At 40.9% G+C, this 20741-nt stretch overlaps 2 protein-coding genes across 2 annotated transcripts; one reads left to right on the forward strand and one right to left on the reverse strand.

The window, feature by feature from the left end:
• The first annotated feature begins 325 nt into the window (after positions 1–325).
• Positions 326–6027, forward strand: LOC113656362 (major histocompatibility complex class I-related gene protein-like). Its single transcript, XM_047819492.1, has 7 exons — positions 326–463; positions 4127–4399; positions 4506–4793; positions 4875–5159; positions 5309–5425; positions 5515–5586; positions 5824–6027. Exons 1-7 carry the CDS (start codon positions 388–390, stop codon positions 5859–5861), a joined length of 1149 nt encoding a protein of 382 aa, XP_047675448.1. The 5' UTR covers positions 326–387; the 3' UTR covers positions 5862–6027.
• A 10510-nt stretch (positions 6028–16537) lies between these two features.
• Positions 16538–19567, reverse strand: LOC125145680. The gene is made up of 2 exons (XM_047819501.1): positions 19029–19567; positions 16538–18757 (listed from the first exon to the last, which is right to left on the reverse strand). The coding sequence occupies exon 2, from the start codon at positions 18436–18438 to the stop codon at positions 17707–17709; it is 732 nt and encodes a 243-aa protein (XP_047675457.1). The 5' UTR covers positions 18439–18757; positions 19029–19567; the 3' UTR covers positions 16538–17706.
• Positions 19568–20741: the final 1174 nt, after the last annotated feature.

A 20741-nucleotide genomic window follows, 5' to 3' on the forward strand; every position in this document is an offset into this window, starting at 1 on the left:
GGGTGTATCCTGCCTCGATGCCCAAAGACGCCTGAGATAGGCACAGGCTCCCCGTGACCCGAGGTAGTTCGGATAAAGCGGTAGAAAATGAATGAATGAAAAACACGCACGCACAAATTAATAAATGGAAATTGAATAAATACCTTATATTTGGTTATATTGTGTTCAGTGATCATTGGTGTGTGGGTGGGGGTTTTAGATGTTACTCCTGATATCACTGTCTAATGGTTAAAGCTGTATTTCCGTTTGAGTCCTGGGAGTTCACGGAAACAGTTTAAAGCTCATGTAGGGGAAGCCCGATATAGCGCGTGTAGATCAGCTCACAACACGTGTGTTATAAGTGAGTCAATATTCATATGAATCTGTCTGAAGCTTATATGATAAAAGATGAGGAAGATGAGGAAGATGATGGCTGCAGTGTGTGTGTGTGTGACACTTTGTGTCCTCGCGCCTGCTTTGGGAGGTGAGTTTCTGAACGACGGTTATGTTTCCCGTTATGTTTGTTTACTGAAAATAACCTTCTGCTATTTTTGAGTATTTTTGTATCTTTGAGTATTTGAGTAATAACAGACACATGTGAGCTCCATGTGCTGGACTTCACGTATTCATGTAATCCCTGATGATTCTTTTAGATCAAATCCATCCGACTGAAGTCTGATCAAGAAAATCAGATTTTTTTTTTGTACAAAGCAATTAATATGGAAAAGATCTCAGACAGGGAGCTAGAACTAGTGCAGAATATTGGATATTACATTAGATACTGAATATTAATTACATTATATATAATTAATTAACATCATAAAATTAAACATATTGAACATCTATTATTTTGGTTTAAAAAAATTCTGAAACTGTTTATTTCCCAGATACAGAAACACAAAATATTCAGTTTTACAGGGTTTTTTTTATATATCTATATTATTCTGGGGGACACGGTGGCTTAGTGGTTAGCACGTTCGCCTCACACCTCCAGGGTTGGGGGTTCGATTCCCGCCTCTGCCTTGTGTGTGTGGAGTTTGCATGTTCTCAAGTGCCTCGGGGGTTTCCTCCGGGTACTCCGGTTTCCTCCCCCAGTCCAAAGACATGCATGGTAGGTTGATTGGCATCTCTGGAAAATTGTCCGTAGTGTGTGAGTGAATGAGAGTGTGTGTGTGTGTGTGCCCTGTGATGGGTTGGCACTCCGTCCAGGTTGTATCCTGCCTTGATGCCCGATGACGCCTGAGATAGGCACAGGCTCCCCGTGACCCGAGAAGTTCGGATAAGCGGTAGTAAATGAATGAATTAATATTATTCTTAAGTCAAGTTACATTGACTGCTGATAATTAATGGTGCTTGCAAAGCAACATTCTTGTTATCTTGCATACGGATTATTATTCTTCCGGACAAAACTTGCGTGTAACTTTTCCCGCAGCTTTAGGGGTCGGCAATCCGTGGCTTCGGAGCCGCAAGTGGCTCTTTTATCCCTCTGCTGCGGCTCCCTGTAGATTTGGAAAATAAATATTTAATTGAAATTTATTTTAGTTAGTTAGTTTAAAATAAATGTAATTCTAAATTCTTAGATTATGATGCTCTTGTAACATTAAAATAAACCGAGTTTAATTTTTTTTCGCTCAAAATATGCGTCATAACTCCCGACTTGCGAAATCCGCCGAAGATTAATTTGCTTTCACTGCTGACGAGAGCGGCTTCCCAGTATGTCTAATGCTGCAGCCGGCAAGTTAAATGTTGATGTCATGAATACGACGAGGACTTAATTAGGCATTGAACATTTTATTAGAAAGTAACCTTCAACCCAGCGTCTTTTTTGTTAAGGTTATTTCAAACTGTTCAAAATATTTTTTGTTTGCCTGCAGAAATAAAATTTCGTTTACTCGGTAACAGTTCATTGATTTCATATAGAGATGAGATTTGCCACGTGCAACCACCATTCTTCAGGAAATTCTAGTTCTATTTATCTTTCTAATTCGATTTCTTTTTCTTCATGTATTGCATATATTAATATTTAAATGACAGTTATATATCAGTGTTTCCCGCAGCACTTTTCAGTTAAGGCGGCCCGCCTAAGCTGGGAAACCCTACCGCCTTAACAAGGTCGTCCAAAAAAAATTCAGCTGCACAAAACGCCGCCAAGTGCATCTCGGAGAATAGCGCGAACGCGCTTCACACCGCGAGCGGGCACGCGCACCACACGGACGAAATGAGAGAAAGACATATCCAAATAAACATCAATGGTCCACTTGTTAGAAAGAGTGCAACTACCAAAGGGTGCTTGAATTTATTTATTTTTTAAACCAAAAAGGTTCACACTCACTACAATACTCTCAGTGGTCACTTTATGAGGAACATCTGATCTCTGTGACTGGTATCAGATGGTTTCATTATGACTGAGTTGAGTTTACAGAGTTTAGTTTTTACTAATAAAGTTGTTGGGGAGTGAATTTTTGAGTGCGATTGTAGTTTTTGTGTGCATGTTTGTAAGAGTTCTACATGCTCATGACACCACAGTGTGTTCACAGTAGCGAGGGTGTTTCCTGTGTCCTGTGTCGGCTGTGCAAAAGATTTCCCGTTTACTGCCCACTTTTTGTACTCATTTGCCCATAAGTGATGCATGTAAATGAATTTAAACAAATCATCTTCACCCTGCGTTAGAAACAAAGAAATGAAAACAAATCAAAACAAAAATGATTAAATGTAATAAAAAAATGTGAACAGATTCACTTTGTTCCAGAGTGAAAATGTTATTAGTAATAAAATAGTATGGGACTTTTGGTGAAGTTATCAGCTGATAGAATTATGGTACTTAATCATTTGTCCAAAGTAAAGAAAACATTTCCAGTGTAGGAATCACATTAGATCAGAATAAACCAGCCTCGAGCCAACAAGTCTACTGAACCCTGAGTCTCAAACAGAACTGCTAGAGAACGGTTGAGTTTGTCAGTTCAGTCAGATTCTCAGTTACAGAGAATAACAAGTAACATTATTTCTTTTTATTACTTCTTTTTGGGTCGTCTTTTTTCTATTTTTGTTTATTTTCAGCCTGAATATTTCAGTGGCATTTTTGGTGTTGAATGTAAGTCAAACTTACACTGAAAGGGTTCATCTCACATTCAGCACAGATTATATTTGTAGTAATGGAGGAAGCTGCACTGAGATCAGGGAGAGAGGCAGGGCTGTGTCTGTTAATATCCAACAGGTTAAACACCAGTGTACAATGCTTGTGTTGTTTCAGTGTTTTCTTAAAAAATAATAATAAAGAAATAGAGGAGATCAGGAGGAGGCAAAAACTTTTTAACAGCGCTGTAGATCAGTCGCTCTGCCATACATTCATATGGAATGGTTCATGTTGTGTTCTATTAGGAAGAAAAATAAAGACTGCACTACTGGAGTGTTTCTAAATGACAGTTGTACTAGTGTGTAAAAAGTTGCTATATAATATAATATAATATAATATAATATAATATAATATAATATAATATAATATAATATAATATAATCACCACTTGATATGGTGACTCTGTAATCCTGTGTAGAAATGAACAAATTGTTGTCATAGCTTTCAGTTATTCAGTAGTAACAATGATGACATTGTGTATGAACATTCATTAAAAAGTGCACTAGATGGACATCAGAATCATGACCAAAGACAATCAGAAGCCAGATGATATCCAGTGCACTTTAATGTAGAACATCTAAACCTACTGTCAGGACCCTAGCAGAGGTGGCTTGGAGACAGACCCGTAGGCAGGATAGCTTCAAATGAAAGGGGTTTAATACAGGAGGAAGACAAACAATAACCACAACACACGGGGACTAACAATATGTTAATGAAGCCGCGCTGCCATAGGCAATGCGGCTCACATATATACACACACGGACAATCACACACAATGGGGAGCAGGTGTGATGACGGGGAGGAGCACATGAAGACGGGGCAATCACGTGACACAAACACAAACACAAATGCACATGGCCACAAGTCAGCGCAGATCCACGCTGATCCCTGACACCTACTTGTATTGTATTTCAGCTGCATGTGAACAACATAAAGATAATAGAAGTAGGACAGGATTTGGTCTCAAACAAAAGTGAAAGTTGGTAAGATAACTTTCTATTCCCTCTCCTCCAGGTGAACACTCTCTGTTTTACACCTACACGGCTCTGTCTAAACCTCTCAATCTGACTGGAATCTATGAGTTCACCGCACTGGGCATGCTCGATGACCGAGAACTCGACTACTACAGCAGTGAGACTCAGGTTAAGGTTCCTAAACAGGACTGGATGAAGGAGAAGATGGAAAAGGATTACTGGGATAAAGGAACTCAGTCCCGTAAGAGCAAAGAGCAGTGGTTTAAGGTCAACGTGGACATCCTGATGGAGCGAATGAGACACAATAAGTCTGGTTAGTTCAGTTTTATTTATCATTACTCATTAAATGTCAGATGTCATTTCTTTATGATTCTTAATGTCACACAGTTCTTATCTTTACTGCACTGTCTCTATTTCAGACCTTCATGTTCTTCAGTGGAGACATGGCTGTGTGGTTGAAGCTGAAAACGGAAATAGTAAATATGTGAGAGGAATTGATGAGTACAGCTACGATGGTGCTGAGTTCCTCTCCTTTGATGATGAAAACTCGAGGTGGATCGCTCCAGTTCAGGCTGCTGAGCCGACCAAAAGGAAATGGGATGAAGTCTCCATCCTTAACACATACACCAAGAGCTACCTGGAGAAAGAGTGTGTGGACTGGCTCACCAAGTTCATGGACTATGGACAAGAAGAACTGAGAAAATTTTGTGAGTATCCAGGAGTTTTTTCTTGAGTCACATTCATCTTGATAAATTAAGAAGGAAAATGAACTTTATATCTTCTTCCAGCTCCCCCAGAGGTGCATCTACTTACAAAGAGATCAGTGACTAACAGCAAAAAGCTGACCTTGACCTGCCTGGCCACGGGTTTCTACCCTCCAGATGTGGAGATGCGGGTGAGAAAGTCCACAACTTCCCTGCCTGAACATCTGGTAGCATCTTCAGGAGTCAGACCCAATGGTGATGGCACATACCAGCTGAGGAAGAGTGTGGAGATCCTGGAGGATGAAAAACCACTGTACACTTGTTATGTGAACCACATCACTCTGAAGAAACCTATAATTGTAGGTGAAGGTAAGTGGAGCATCGTTACTGAGCCGAGTTATTCTACTTACAGCCCGTATCAATAAAAACACAGTGGTGTAATGAAAGACAAATGAATGTGAAAATGTAAAAGGTGTGATCTCTTACATTGCTCTTATTCTTATTGTTGCATGGACAAGATTGCTTTGACTGCTCCGTAGCTTCGAGTGTTAGCATTGGAGCAGTGATTGGAGTTCTGTTGGTGCTGGTTGGGGTTGCTTGTGTCATCTATACTCTTTATTCCAAGAAATATATTGGTGAGTATTGCTGCTCTAACTCTGGAATATCTCACCTGACATCAGTACATTTAATCTCTTCTCTTCCTCATGTACTTTAATCTCTCCAGCTTTCTTGAACATAACAACAAATGAACAACACGCTGTGGATGGAAATGTGGCATATATTCCAGCTCCTGCAGGTATGTGGACATTGTGTAATGATTCTGTTTGGATATAAACAAGCAGCTGGTAAGTATATGAGCTGTCCCACTGGTCCTGTTCCTGTGTTCTGCACAATGATAAATAAAGTTAAATCTATTCTAATCAAGTCTAATAAGACGCACAAGAACAGAAAATTGTGTTTTACATTTTAAAAGAGGAAGTATGGTGTATTTTATTTCTTACATGTGTGTGTGTACACCTGTGTGTATTTACAGATGATCTGGAAGCGAATGGACATGCGAATGGACATTAGAAAGAATGTGCGAATGGACACAAGAATGGCATCAACTAAGGTTGTAATGCATTAATATTTTAAAGCTGAATGTGTTCATGGTGAAGTCTTCAGGACAGAAGAGTTTACTCTTTGTAGTTTATTAGTAACATGACAGGAGGGGGTTTTATTTAGCGGGTTTGTCATTTGAAGTCATGTTCCTGACCAACCATACTGCACCATATCAGTAATTGCACTTATTTTAAATTCATTTATTATTTTAATTATTATTATTAACATGTAATAATAATTGATCAATCCTTCAGCCCCGTTTCCTGTTTATTATGTGATTTAATGTAATTGCATTATAATGAATGGTCATGTTTGTGTCAGTAATGCTTCTCTTTTTCTTTACAGCAGCATGAAGACAAGGATCTCAGACCAAATGACCACAAAAAAGTTTTACCATCATGTTGTCTTTTACATTTTAAATTTAATGTGGTAACAGAATTGGGCACAAATTTCAAATTTCATGCTTTTAACAACAAAACCTGCATGTTTAGTAGGAAGACGTCTAACCACAGCAGTGTTGTGCTAGTTACTAAGAAAAAGTAACTAGTTACAGTTACTAATTACTTTAATTCAAAATTCAATAATCCAAAACTCAATTACTTTGTGATTGCTTACACTGAAAAGTAATGCATTACTGTTAAAAGCAGGGGTGATTCTAGGGTCAGAGCTTTAGGGGTGCTGAGCACCCAATGAGCCCCAATGCCACCACCCACCCTCTTTTCACACAAAAACAAAAAATATGTCTATTGAAAAATAACAACTATTTTAACATCGATTCAACTAACTCCAAAATCCATATTTTTTTTTATTTTTTTTGAGACCTTTCCAGAACACCAGCTTAATTGTGAGAGTTCACACAGACACACACACACACACACAGACACACACACACACACACACAGACACACACACAGACACACACACAGACACAGACACACATACAGACACAGACACACACACACAGACACACACACACACACAGACACACACAGACACACACACAGACACACACACAGACACACACACACAGACAGACACACACTCACAGACACATACAGACAAACACACAGACAGACACACAGACACACACACAGACACACACACAGACAGACACACAGACAAACACACACAGACACACACAGACAGACACACACAGACAGACACACACAGACAGACACACACACACACACAGACACACACACACACACACACACAGACACACACACAGACACAGACACACACAGACACACACACAGACACACACACAGACACACACACAGACACACACACACAGCCCCCTAACAAACACAAAACCTTCTTCACTCAGCTGGTTTTCCTGACCGTTAACTCCATGTGCCTCCTTTTGTATCAACAGTCATCAGATCGGTTAGATTAGATTCAACTTTATTGTCATTGAACAAAGTAACAGGTACTTGGACAACAAAATGTAATTTATCTTCTGTAAATTATTTACAAATTAGCGATAAACTTTACCAACAGAGACACACGTACACACTACACAGGTACGCAGTTTATTTGTCGTGCTGCTCTTTTTGTTTCACGCAGTTAATAAACAGACAGAACTGCTTGTGTCTTGTGGAAGAACATTGTAACCGGTGCTACCTCTCTCCGTTTATGACTATGGACGAGCCACCCAGGTCCTGTGCTACTCCACAGCGGCGGCGACCCGCTGGACTAAAATAGAGGATGACACCATTTGCTAAGGGAGATGTTTACATTTTCATCCTTAACACATACATTTTTAACCACAAACTACTGAGTGTGTTTTGGACATTATTTACTCTTGTAAAAGATGAACAAAAATTTTAGAATAACAACATTCCTTACTCCAAGTTTTAGTGGTGCTGAGCTCCTTTTTAGGGGTGCTGAAGGCGAAGCAATCCTAAAAAGGCTAGCCTCTTTTAAATAACATTCTTTAATATTCCCATTAATGCATTTAAATGCGCTGGTCAGTGGTGTAAACCCCCCCCCCCAACTGTAACTGAACAAACAATGCATAATTGAATGATAAATAGTTTTTATATAAGTGTATGAGTGCATTATGGTAGAGCATTACGTTAGCATCGCAAAGGTTGTGGGGTCGATTCCCAGGGAACACAGATACTGATAAAATGTATGTAAATCAAATTCACTGTGAGTAAAAGTGAGTAGAAGATAAAAGTGTCTGCTAAAGGCATGAATGTTAATGTCATGTAAATGCAAACATGACTTCTGTGTCTTGTTTTGGCAGCGTGGCAGGGAACAGGGGGGTTTAAGAGGTGGGCGGGGTAGTAGTATACCACTTTTTTTTGAGGACTACACCACTGGTTATGGTCTATACAAACACAAAACTGACTTAAACATAAAGTAATTTTTTAACACTATTTAAGTCAGACCAGCACAAACTGAATATATCACAAAATAAATAACAAAACAAGCTGAATAATATATTCAGAATCAAAAACTAAAGTGGCTTCTGCATCGGATTGGTGTTGGTGTTTGTAGATATGACCTTTGAACCAGAAAGAGAACAGCTTACATTTGACTAAAAGGTTTTTGTCCTTATTCTCAACTAAAGTAAAATGATGAGCATATTTCCACTTTGAGAAACTCGTCTTGCTCTCACATTGACTCGCCGTTACTGCCGCACATACATGAATAAACGTTAACATGCGCACAGTGCGGCATCTTCATGTTTACAGGTTGGCATCCACAAATCCTACAATGCGTCCCTGCTGTAAACAGGTTAGTCTGTAGGCTACACAGGGACAACGCACCATATGGTAACTTTATTTAAAAAGTAATGCATTAGAGTATTAGTTACTGTCAAAAGTAGGGATGCAATGTATAGAGGGGAGGGGGGGGTTCTGTTTTGGGAGTTGTCTGTTTTTCTGTGCAGGATGAACACCGATTGGTTCCTGAGGTTTACCTGGTGCCACACCCTGCTGGTCAGCTGACTCCCTGCAGCCTATAAAAGCCTCCACCACCCCTTCCTGTTTTAGCTTTGTGGCTCAATGCTGTGATTGTGTTTGCTACTAGTTACTATTGTGTGAGAGTTGTTTGTTGTATTCGTGTGTTTAGCCATTCCTGTTAATACTGCCTCCTGCCTGTTCCTTTTGACTTTGGTTCTGGATTGCCCCTTGTTGTATCTTGTATACAAAAACAAAGACGTCATTCCGTTTATAGCTTTAATTTATTAACAAGGTAACAGACATTTGCAGCTTTGTGCAGCTTCCAACATACACACTGCAGACTTCGTCAGTGCATCACATCCTCATACACACACCACTACTGACCTCTACTGGTCATTATTAGTTATAACCCAACATATAATATCCTTCCTCCCTTAACTTGAAAACTTCCACACATATATTTCCAACACATATATTTGTAGAAATGTAGAATTAACAACGTCAACATAACTTTCTGAAACATCTCAACACCTTGTTATGAAATGTTTTTTTTAATTGTTATTATTTCACGAAGATATTTAAGATATTCTTGTGGTTTTCTTGCTGAACGTCTCACACAACCTGTTTGTGAACTCTCGGACTGCTTTGTCTCTTCAGTACCAACCAACTCTGGTTTTGTAAGTCTTGGTTCAGGATCTGTGGCATCAGACCCTACAGTTTCTACCAATCCTTGTGGTTGAACTAGAACATCAGCTTGGGAGACAAATTCAGAATTTAGAACCTCTTTCTGTTCTCGACTAAACAGCTGGTCGACATGCCAACATACTACAGTACTTGAGCATTTTCCAGACTCACTCTGTATGATGCAGGTCCTGTGATCTCTGTAATTTCTCTCTGCACCCATTTTGGTCCATGACCAAAGTTCCCTGAGGAACTCAAGCTGCTATGGGAACCCTATGGGAACGCCCCTGCGTGACTGCACTCTGAACCACATGTGTAATCTGACCAATAGGCATTGGGACCTGACGTCATCGGAGGGTGACGTTGCGTAAACAGGAAGCTACAAATGGCTATGAGATGGACAAGACGCCAGCTTCTGCTTGTTCAAGCAAACACTGTTTATTTTTTCTGATACTGTGTTTTTCTGATCAAGTGATGGCTAGCAGACAGAGATTCCGTAAATGTGTTTATCCGTGTCCCCGTTTCATTACTGGGAAGGATTCGCATGATCGGTGTGTTGTTTGCTTGGGAGTGGAGCATGCAAAACCGGCTCTTGGGGGAGTCAATTATGCTTGCCGAGGCAAAGCAATGTCGGGGGGCTCGCAGGCCGATTTAGCAGCAGGTTTGGAGTCAGATGAGTCCACTCCTGCTTCGAGAAGCAGGCCCGATGGCTTTAGAGAGCATTACATGTCTCTCCCTCCGAGGAAGGAGAGCTGATGGATGCTAGCGAGCCCGTGAATTCCTCACAGCCTGTGCTGTACCAGGAGCTCCTCGAGGTCATGACACGAGCCGTGGCCAAGCTGGATTTAGATTGGTCTGTGGGGCAGCAGAAGCAGCGTGCACCCAGTAAGCTGGCTGAGCGTTTCCTGTGTCCTGTGTCACTTCCTTGTCGCCGGAGCCTGCCATTATTTCCTGATCTGCACGCCGAGGTGTCCAGATCCTGGGAAACCCCGTACTCGGCACACACTTCTCCTCGTCACTCCTCGCTCTATGCAAATGTGGTTGGGGCTAAGGCGATGCCGCGTGTGGAAGAGACGCTAGCTAGCTATGTCTCCCCTAGTGTAGCATCATTGCTAAAAGCCCCGGTGTTCCCTACTAAGCAGCTACGTGCTACATCTGCCTTAGTAGGGAAGGTGTACGAGGCAGCAGGCCAGGCAGCGGGTTGCCTCCACACCATGGGTGTGTTGAAGGCATACCAGGCTGACCTGCTACATGATTTGGATAAGGGACTTGACTCCGGGACCGCTGATATTGAGGAGTTGCGTCACACTGCCGACTTGACTCTTCGGGCCAGGACACACACGGCGCGGGCCGTTGCTCGGTCCATGGCGGCCCTGGTGGCCACAGAAAGGCATCTGTGGCTCGCCTTGTCCGATCTCCCGGACAAGAATCGAGCTGTACTGTTGGACGCACCGATGGCCCTTCCTGGACTGTTTGGCGACACTGTGACGGCAGTCATAAACAAGTTCAGGAGGCTAAGAAGCAGTCAGCTGCATTTCAGCAGTACCTCCCTCGGCGATCTCGTAGGGCTGTTCGGCAGCAGCCCCAGCCTGGTCCTTATAAATTAAACAGTGGTCAATCTGAGGTGGTTAATAATCACAATTAAATATTAAAGGAAATAATTTATATTTAATGATTTTTTTCCCATTATTCTCCAGATCTAACTTCCAGGTTGTATTGCTGCATTATTTAAATTCATCTTTAATGCAGGTGCATTCAGGCAGAATCCCCTTACTGCAAAAGCTTCAAATAAAGACATCAATTCAAAATCATTAAATGGTTGCACCTCGCTGGAGACCGAGACCGGGGGGAAGAAGGGAGCGACTGAAAAAAGTGAGGCCCAACAACACATTGCCAAGATGGCGACGTGAGCGGTTGTGGTGTTTTGAGCTGAGACAGAAATATGGGGTCCACTTATTATAATAAGTTTACAACTGTAAACTGTATGGTTGCCAAACATTCTTAGCGATACATTTGTAAAGACACTTTTGGAGACTTTTAACAACTGATTTGTGTTCGGATTATGGAGATGGAGGACTCTGTGGAGATGGAGACTGAATCAACGAAAGAAAAGAGGTGTCGTAAGGATCTTCATTCTTATGCCTGTAAAGTGTCTGGAGATACCTGTAACACCAACCCCAATACTCCAGAGAATCGTCCACCAAAGAAAGTTAAGAATGATGGGGAGAATGAACCGTCTTTGGCTGAGATGCAAGAGAACATTATCCGCATTCTGACAGCCAAAATTGATCAAAGAGCTCTACAAAACACTCTACAAATCGAAGGACTTAGTCACTTGAGGACTGTTATCAAGAAATCGCTGATATAAAGAAGGACAATGCATGTCTTAAAACACAGTATGTGAAATCTCAAAAAAAGATTCAAGTAATGGAACAGAAGCTGAATGATGCTGAGCGATATAACAGGCGATGGAACTTGTGCCTTTACGGAGTCGTCAAGAGATCAGAAGAAGACGTTAAAGCAGTTGTGAAAGAAATATGCAGAGAGATCCTTCCAGAAGCCCAGTGCACACATGTGACAGGTGCCATCGATATAGTCCACAGGATTGGCAAACCTTCAGAGATGAAGAACAACATCACATCGCGACCAGTAATCATCAGGTTTCTTTCACGGACGGCAAGAGACTTGGTGTGGAGATTTGCCAAAGCTAATGAATATTTACAAAGAAAGCATCTTCGCTCCAAAGAGGATCTGGCTGCTGCAGACAAAGAAGCACACACCAAGTTATGGCCTGTTGTAGAAAAGGCAGGCAAAGAGGGAAAGAGAGCATACTTTGTAGGTGATAAGGCTTACATAAGATTGTAACCAGATTCGGGGCTGTCAGGCCTAGTCAGTCTGAGCACATTTGTAATAACAAATACAAACTTGTTATGTAGAATGGAAATAACCTTGGTTCCCAGACCTTAGCTCATAGCGATAACTTATGTAGAATGAAAAAGACATTGGTTCACAATGAACTAAGGGGAGGAAAATCCATAAATGGACATGTGGTGCCTAGACCGTAGTTCATAAACATGTTGTGCAGACTGAAGAAGGCCCAGGTGTTTAGTCTGAGGTCATGAAAAATAAGGGAAGGAAAATCCATAAATGGGCATATGCGTGAAAGGTAATGGGAAATAAGGGGAAATTAGGTCAGTCTGTTGAGAAAACATAGGAGGTGATTCCGGTAAATAAGGTGATATGGCACCTGGGCTCCTAGGAGCACCAGGGTATATATTGAGAAGATATCTGGGGCTCGGGGGCGAAGGTGTGTGTGCGCGTGTCCGTGGGTCAAGGTGGGTGTTTTTATTTTTGCAAGGACGTCATGAGAGTTCTTGTTTTTTTCTTGATTGATTTTGCATGGCATGCTCTTTTGGGGGGTTTTCATTTGTTACTTTTAATTTCTCAATTTCTCTTATAAGGGTGAAATAAAAGAACTGGATTAGAGGGAGCAAATAATACAGTCACAGAGGATGGAAATAAGATATCAAAGTTTGTTACTCAGTTTTATAAAGACCTGTACTGTATACTTCCAATTGTGTATCTCCTGATCTGAATGACTTTTTGGATAGTGTTAAACACAAGGCCAAAGTTATTGATGATGATTTTAAATTGTTTTGTGATGGTGATTTAAGATTAGAGGAAGTTAAAGAGTGTATTGGCAGCCTTAAAGATAATCTTTCTCCAGGTAATGATGAACTTGTTAGTGAGTTCTATAAAGTGTTTAGAGATAAATTAGCTCCCTTTTTGTTAGCTCTCTTCACAGAATCTGTTGAAAAGGGGGAATTGCCCACTTCTTTAAGACAAGGTGTTATTACATTAATTCCAAAACCAGATAAAAATACTCTATATTTAGAAAATTGGAGACCCGTTAGTCTATTAAATAATGATGCCAAACTATTTGCTTTAATTTTTGCCAAAAGACTGAAAAATGGATTGGAAAATATTATAGATGAGGAACAGACTGGATTTATAGGAATAATATTAGATTAATCCTAGATATGATAGACTACAATCAATATGTCTTAGACTTAAAGTTTTGTCTTTTTTATTGATTTTCAAAAGGCATTTGATACCATAGAGCACAACTTTTTATTTAAAGCAATTGACTTTTTTGGGTTTGGCTGTTATTTTCAAAAAACCATCAAAACTCTATACAAAGGATGTACCAGTTCTGTAAAATTAGCAAAGGGGACATCAGGAAAAATTGAAATAAATAGAGGGATTAGACAGGGATGTCCGATCTCACCCTTTTTGTTTTTATTAGCAACACAAATAATGGCCCTTTACATCAAAAAATGACATTTTTGAAGGAATTACAACATAACAAGAAAAACATTTAAGTTGTGTCAGTTTGCAGATGACTGTCTTGTTTGTGAAAGATAGGAATGAAATCAGTAAAGCAGTGAAATGCATAAAAGATTTCTCAGATGTATCAGGGCTAAGAATGAATGTGAATAAGTCAGTTCTGTTTCCTCTTAAAGATTGTCATTTACCCAATCTCTGTAATATTCCAATTGGAAATCAAATAATATATCTGGGAACTGTTAAATGTAAAGATGAATATTTGCGCAATAAACTTTAATCCAATGATTAACAGAATGAATAAGAAGTTTAATATGTGGTTACAAAGGGATTTGTCAATTCAGGGACAGGTGCTTTTATCAAAAGCCAAAGGAATCTCCAGATCAGTGTATGTGTCATTATCATTAGACATCCCCCCTAAAGTTACCAAACTTCAGTCAGGACCACTTCGTAAACGAAATTTAGCGAGCATACTGTAAAATAGGTTTGAGTTACCTAATGTTTCGTTAACTGAACATATATTGATCGGAGCAAGCAACTTTAATTATTTTCATTTAAGCAACAGCTGACTTATGTAGGCTATATTGGTAACAAGTTGTAGTATGTTATGAATGGCACCTATACAATCTACTTATAAAATGTTTGAAAAAGTGTTCATATGTAACGGTAGATAATCTGCATTTATTGGCTGTTACATTTTCATTATATATTGCAGAGGACCCTTATTTTTGTTATAAAAAGGACAAGTGTAAGTTTTCATGTCTATTTAATTTTTTTTCAATTAATGCCAGAGGTTTACGTGATCCTTTGAAAAGGAAATCATTATTTTTATATTGTAAAGGAAAGGGTGTCGATTTTTATTTCGATCAAGTAACACATTCTTGTAAGGAAGATGAAAGGTTCTGGAGAAGTCAATGGGGAAATGAAATATGGTTTTCACATTTCAGCACTAGGCCTGGAGGGGTCGCTATACTAAAGGGAAAGTTCAAGGGTCAGGTTCTTAGCCAAGAATGGTAATAATACATAACATTGATCAAACTCATTACACTCTTGTGAATTCATATGCCACTAACAATAAACGGCTAAATGAAACGTTTTTCACAAATATCGAAATTAATCTTAATCTTTTAGGGGGGGGGGGTGATTTAAATAGTCTATTTGATGAAGTTATGGATCGATGGCCAGCGAAAAGCAATGAAACTCGTTTTGAAATCAGGAATGTATGTACCCGTATAGGTTTAGTTGACATTTGGCGCCTCGAAAATCCAGACAAAAGAATATATACATGGAGCAACAAAGATTATTCCAAACAATCACGCATTGATTTTTTCTTAATATCACATGAACTGGAACAATATGTCCAGACTGTTTCTATAGAGCCATCAGTTTTAACTGACCATAAGTGTATATCAATTTTGATTAATATGCATGGTTCAGCTGAATTTAAACTAAAGGGGTTATTGGAAAGTGAATAAAAAGTTATTAAATGATAATAATTTTAAAACGATGGTTAAAATTACGAAAAACGAAAGTTAATAGATAAGCACTGATCTCAGACTAAAATAACGAAAGTTTGTGGGAAACATTGGGAAATAATGAGATACAAAATTAGGAACTATTTCAATGGGTAAATCTATTGCTTCAGTTAAATTTGATGGATGTATCATCATTACAAGTACAATTGGATAACATTTATCAAGAAAAAACAGAGAGTGCTTTTATCAGGTCAAGACATAGATGGTTGGAACAGTGAGGAAAAAATACTAATTATTTCTTTAATTTGGAGAAAAGGAAAGGTGAATTGACTTCTATAAGCATTTTTTTAATTAATAATACAGTCACAGAGGATGGAAATAGGATATCAAAGTTTGTTACTCAGTAATAACTCAGTTTATAAAGACCTGTATACTTCCAAATTTGTATCTCCTGATCTGAATGACTTTCTAGATAGTGTTAAAGACAGCTTTTTATTTAAAGCAATAGACTTTTTTTTTTTTACTTTTTTCTGTCGCCAGCGCCGATTCTGATTCTGAGCTGTAACCAGGGGGTATATTCATTCCCCAGCGCTGCCTCCCCGTCCCGTCATGCATGCTCACGGACAGGCGCGTGGGAAAAATTCTCCCAGAACAGAACCATCCCGCCAACACTAAAATAGATAAGGTTGTTTTGATTTGTGACTGTGTGTCTATGTGAGAGACACACACAGATAAAGAGAGCGAGGGACAGAGTGAGGGAGGTGTGTGTGTGTGTGTGTGTGTGTGTGTGTGTGTGTGAAAGAAAAATCTCATGAGTGAATTTAGAATTTAGAAAATTCCTGCGTTGGTGTGAGTGCTATATAACTTACAGCCGTCACGGTACTGGCAGGTGGAGAAAACGTGCATGGGTGTACGGTAAAGTACATTGGGGTACGATAAAGTACTCAGTATTTATAAGTGTTTATATACGTGCACGTTATCATCATAAGTATACGACGATACACAATAATGTGTGCGGCCAATGAGTATGCACATAAATAAGTGTACGCCAATAAGTATACGATGATACGTGTACGGTGTGTAATGTGTATGAATTGTTTATGTGCACATGTGTATTTGTGTATTGTCAAACTGAATGACGATTCAGTTTCAATTCAAGTTCAAGTTCTTCTTTATTGTCAACTCTTTCACATGTACAGTATATACACAAAAAAGAATCGAAAATGTATTTCTCTCAGTCCCAAGGTGCAAAATATTAGCAATTAGATTTAAATAAAGTGCAAAGCATATGTAGATGCAGTGGAGAATAGGCAGACCAATGCTGCACAAAGTGACTGGTGCATGTTTCCTTATGTTAGTGGGAGGGGGAGTGGAAGGTCCTTGAGGATGTGGGATCTGAAGGGGAGTGTTGGCTTCATATATCTGTGGAGCCTGTGGCAGAAAAGAGAAGTGGAGGCAAGTTTGAAAGTGAGTTCAGCTTCCTGATAGCCTGATGAATGAAGCTGTCCTTCAATCTGTTGGTCCTGGCCCGGTGACTCCGCAGTCTCCTCCCTGATGGCAGCAGACTGAAGAAGCTGTGTAATGGGTGGGTGGGATCACCTGCAATGCAGAGGGCTTTTCGGGTGATACGGGTCGCGTAAATGTCCTGGAGGGAGGGGAGAGGGACACCAATAATCCTCTCAGCTGCTCTCACTATGCGCTGTAGTGTCTTCCGGCAGGATGCGTTGCAAGCACCGTACCACAGTGATGCAGCTCGATAGTATGCTCTCAATGGTGCCTCTGTAGAAGGTGTGCATGATGGGTGGCGTGGTGCTGGCTCTTCTCAGTTTGTGGAGGAAGTAGAGACGCTGCTGTGATTTCTTGGCCAGTGCTGCTGCGTTTCCAGTCCAGGAGAGGTCCTCTGTGATGACCACACCCAAGAACTTGGTGCTATTCACTCTCTCCACAGTGGCACCGTTGATGGACAGAGGAGCATGCTGAGTGTGCGTTCTCCTGAAGTCAACAACAATCTCCTTCGTCTTCTCCACGTTCAGAGAGAGATTGTTGTCAGTACACCACCCAGCCAGGCGTCTCACCTCGTTCCTGTAGTTTGTCTCATCTTTGTTGCTAATGAGACCCACTACAGTCGTGTCATCCGCAAACTTGATAAAGAGGTTGGAGTTGTGTGATGTGGTGTGCAGTCATGGGTCAGCAGGGTGAAGAGAAGGGGGCTCAGCACACATCCTTGGGGGGCCCCATTGTTCAGTGTGATGGTGCTGGATGTGTTGCTGCCGACCCGTACTGCCTGAGGTCTTCCAGTCAGAAAGTCCAATATCCAGTTGCACAGTGAAGTGCTGAGCCCAAGTTGAAGCAGTTTATTACTGAGCTGTTGGGGAATGATAGTGTTGAATGCTGAACTAAAGTCTATGAACAACATTCTAATGTATGAGTCCTTTTTGTCCACATGAGTGAGTGCTGAATGCATGGCAGTTGAGATGGCATCATCAGTCGAGCGGTTTGGCCGATCTGCCGATCTAGCCGTTCGAAGCACTTCATGATGATAGAAGTAAGAGCAACAGCACGGTAATCATTGAAGCATGATGGAGACGGCTTTTTCAGGACTGGAATGATGGTGGCAGCTTTGAAGCATGTGGGGACAACAGCTTGACTGAGTGAGATGTTAAAAATGTCTGTGAAGACATCAGTGAGTTCCACTGCACAGTCTCTCAGTACACGTCCAGGGATGTTGTCAGGACCCGGAGCTTTGCGTACATTGATCCTGCTGAAGGATCTCCTCACGCTATCCGGGGTCAGCATCATTACCTGGTCACCGGGAGGAGGTGGAGTTTTCTGTGCAGTGGTGCTGTTTTGCTTCTCAAAGCGAGCAAAGAAGGTGTTCAGCTCGTTCAGCAGAGAGATGTTACTATCACAGGTCCGTGGTAGAGGCTTGTAGTCTGTAATGGTTTGTATCCCCTGCCACAGCCTCCGAGTGTCTCTGCTGTCACTGAATTTATGGGCTAACCTCCTGGAGTACTGCCTCTTAGCCTCTCTGATGCCCCGGGATAGGTTGGCCCTGGCTGTCCTCAGACCCGCCTCATCTCCAGCTCTGAAGACGGCATTCCGCGTCTTCAGGAGTCTGTACACCTCTCCTGTCATCCATGGCTTCTGATTGGCCCGGATAGTGATGGTCTTTGTGACCGTTACATCAACAATGCACTTGGTGATGTAGGCAGTGACAGTTTCCGTGTACTGTGTCTGTGGTGTTATTGTATGTGGCAGCCTGCTTAAACATATTCCAGTCCGTGGTGTCAAAGCAGTCTTGAAGAGCCTCCGATGACCCCTCAGGCCACACCTGAATTTGTTTCTGAACTGGTTTGGTGACTTTAATGAGTGGTCTGTATGCAGGCATTAGCATGACAGTAATGTGGTCTGATGCGCGAAGGTGGGGGAGGGGGAGGGCTTTGTAGGCTCCTTTCTGAGTGGTGTAAACAAAGTCCAAAATGTTATTACCCCGTGTTGGAAAGTTAATGTGTTGGTGTATTTTTGGGAACACACTCTTTAAGTCTGCATGATTGAAATCGTAATTTCAATCGTAATTTAAATTTAGTTTGATGTGTGATAAAAACATAAAATGAGTTGCAACGGAAAAAGCGCTGTCACACAAGCATAACATCCATTTAAGTCACACAAGCATTCAATTATAACAGAGAACTGTATGAGACACAATGAGTGAAAATAAGATTCACCTGATTCATCTGATTCACCTTGCTTCATAGTTTTCAATATTTTTTCATGAATACCCAAGGTCCAAGAACTATCTAAGCCTTTTAATCCAAATTGCTGTGCTCGCCTTACAATAGTTATTTTTCTGACCGAAGACTGTACACGGAGTTTACTCCCGTCCATTTTTTTTCCCCCGGCTCTCACTTCCCAGTTGATGAACTACAAATTCGGTGTCATATTTGTAGTCCAGCCTCACATGAGCCAATAGGTACCCCGTAGAGCAGAGATAGACAGCTTAGAAGCCAATATCCGGAACACCCGCCATTGTTTGGCAGTTGGGCCAGCCAGTAACAAGTAGCGAGACCCTGACATCTCTTTAGCCAATAAGGAGACGATTCCAACGAGGAACGATAAGGGCCATCTGGCAAGGGGCCAGCTGTGCCAGCTAGAGCACTGTGAAAACATGACTTATGACTTAATTCCCAAGCTGAACACACACACATACATACAGAACAGCTTTCCTGAGTTTTTTCTCTTTTTTGTGAACAGATACTAATGCCTAGTGAGAAAAAACATCCATATAAAATCAAATTTATTCTTGGGCCATTCTTTTTGACTTCATAAAAAATTGTTTGTTGGGGAAAGTTTTTTCCGTAGTGTTAAACCAGGTGTAGGTTATTTTATTTATTTTATTTTTATATTTTTCTTTGTTGTTTTTGTTTATTTATATGGATCCCATTAGCTGAAAGTCTATGCAATCAGCTAGTCTTCCTGGGGTCCACACATATGCATACTCATACATACATAAAATCTGGTTTTAATTTATAACAGAACTAGACATAAATACAATATGATTTATAATTACATTAATCAAGATATATAAAAACCTAATGTAGTGTTTTTGTTTCAGTAAAAGAAATGTAAAAAGATGAAGGAAAGGATAGAATTTTTTTTGGGGGGGGTGAAAAAAGAGTATTGATAAAACTATGAAGAAATGGGAGATAGTGGAATGGTTTGAAGAGGAAGGAAAGAGAAGCTAAAAGCAGAACAAAGCAAAGAACAGGGGAAAGAGAAGGCTACAGCCCCACCATCAGGTGAATGGGGGGGGGGCAGCTCCAGCCCCCGCCTTACAACAAACAATATAAGCCCAACCACCATGGCATATACCACGTAATAAATACAGCAGAGGCGAGTGAAACACAAGAAATAGAACTGGAAATTATAGGAGGGCAAGTCAGAGGAGTAATCCGGCACACATCAGTAGAAAAAGAGTGTCCCAAGGGAGAGCAAGAAGACTGCCCTCCCCTGGTAAAGGGCGGCAGCAAAGGAGAAGAAGGAAAATACCCAAAATGAGAGAATGAGAGGAGTAAGAGTGAGACTGGAGGGGGAAGTGCAGCTGACCCCCCTGGAGACAGAAGGCGTGTGGCAGAACAAAGGGCAGGAAAGAGCGATAAAGGAAGCTCTGGAACGAAGCCAGAAAACATGTGACGGAGGAGTTACGAGGTCAGGCATCATGACTGGAGATGAAAGTGGAGGAATTGGAGTTGGAATATAAATACTTGGAGGAAGAACAGAAACAAGCGGAGAAACAATTCAGAAATCTCCAAAAAAATAAGGAAGGAACAAAGAAGGCAGATAAACAAAAATGGGGCGACATCCAAAGAAACAGACACATGCAGACCCGATCCCAGACAGGAAGAGGAAAAGGTGGGGAGACGCAGCAGGTGGCCCCCGAA

The sequence above is a fragment of the Tachysurus fulvidraco genome, chromosome 10, assembly GCF_022655615.1.
Source record: "Tachysurus fulvidraco isolate hzauxx_2018 chromosome 10, HZAU_PFXX_2.0, whole genome shotgun sequence".
NCBI classification, from domain to species: Eukaryota; Metazoa; Chordata; class Actinopteri; order Siluriformes; family Bagridae; genus Tachysurus; species Tachysurus fulvidraco.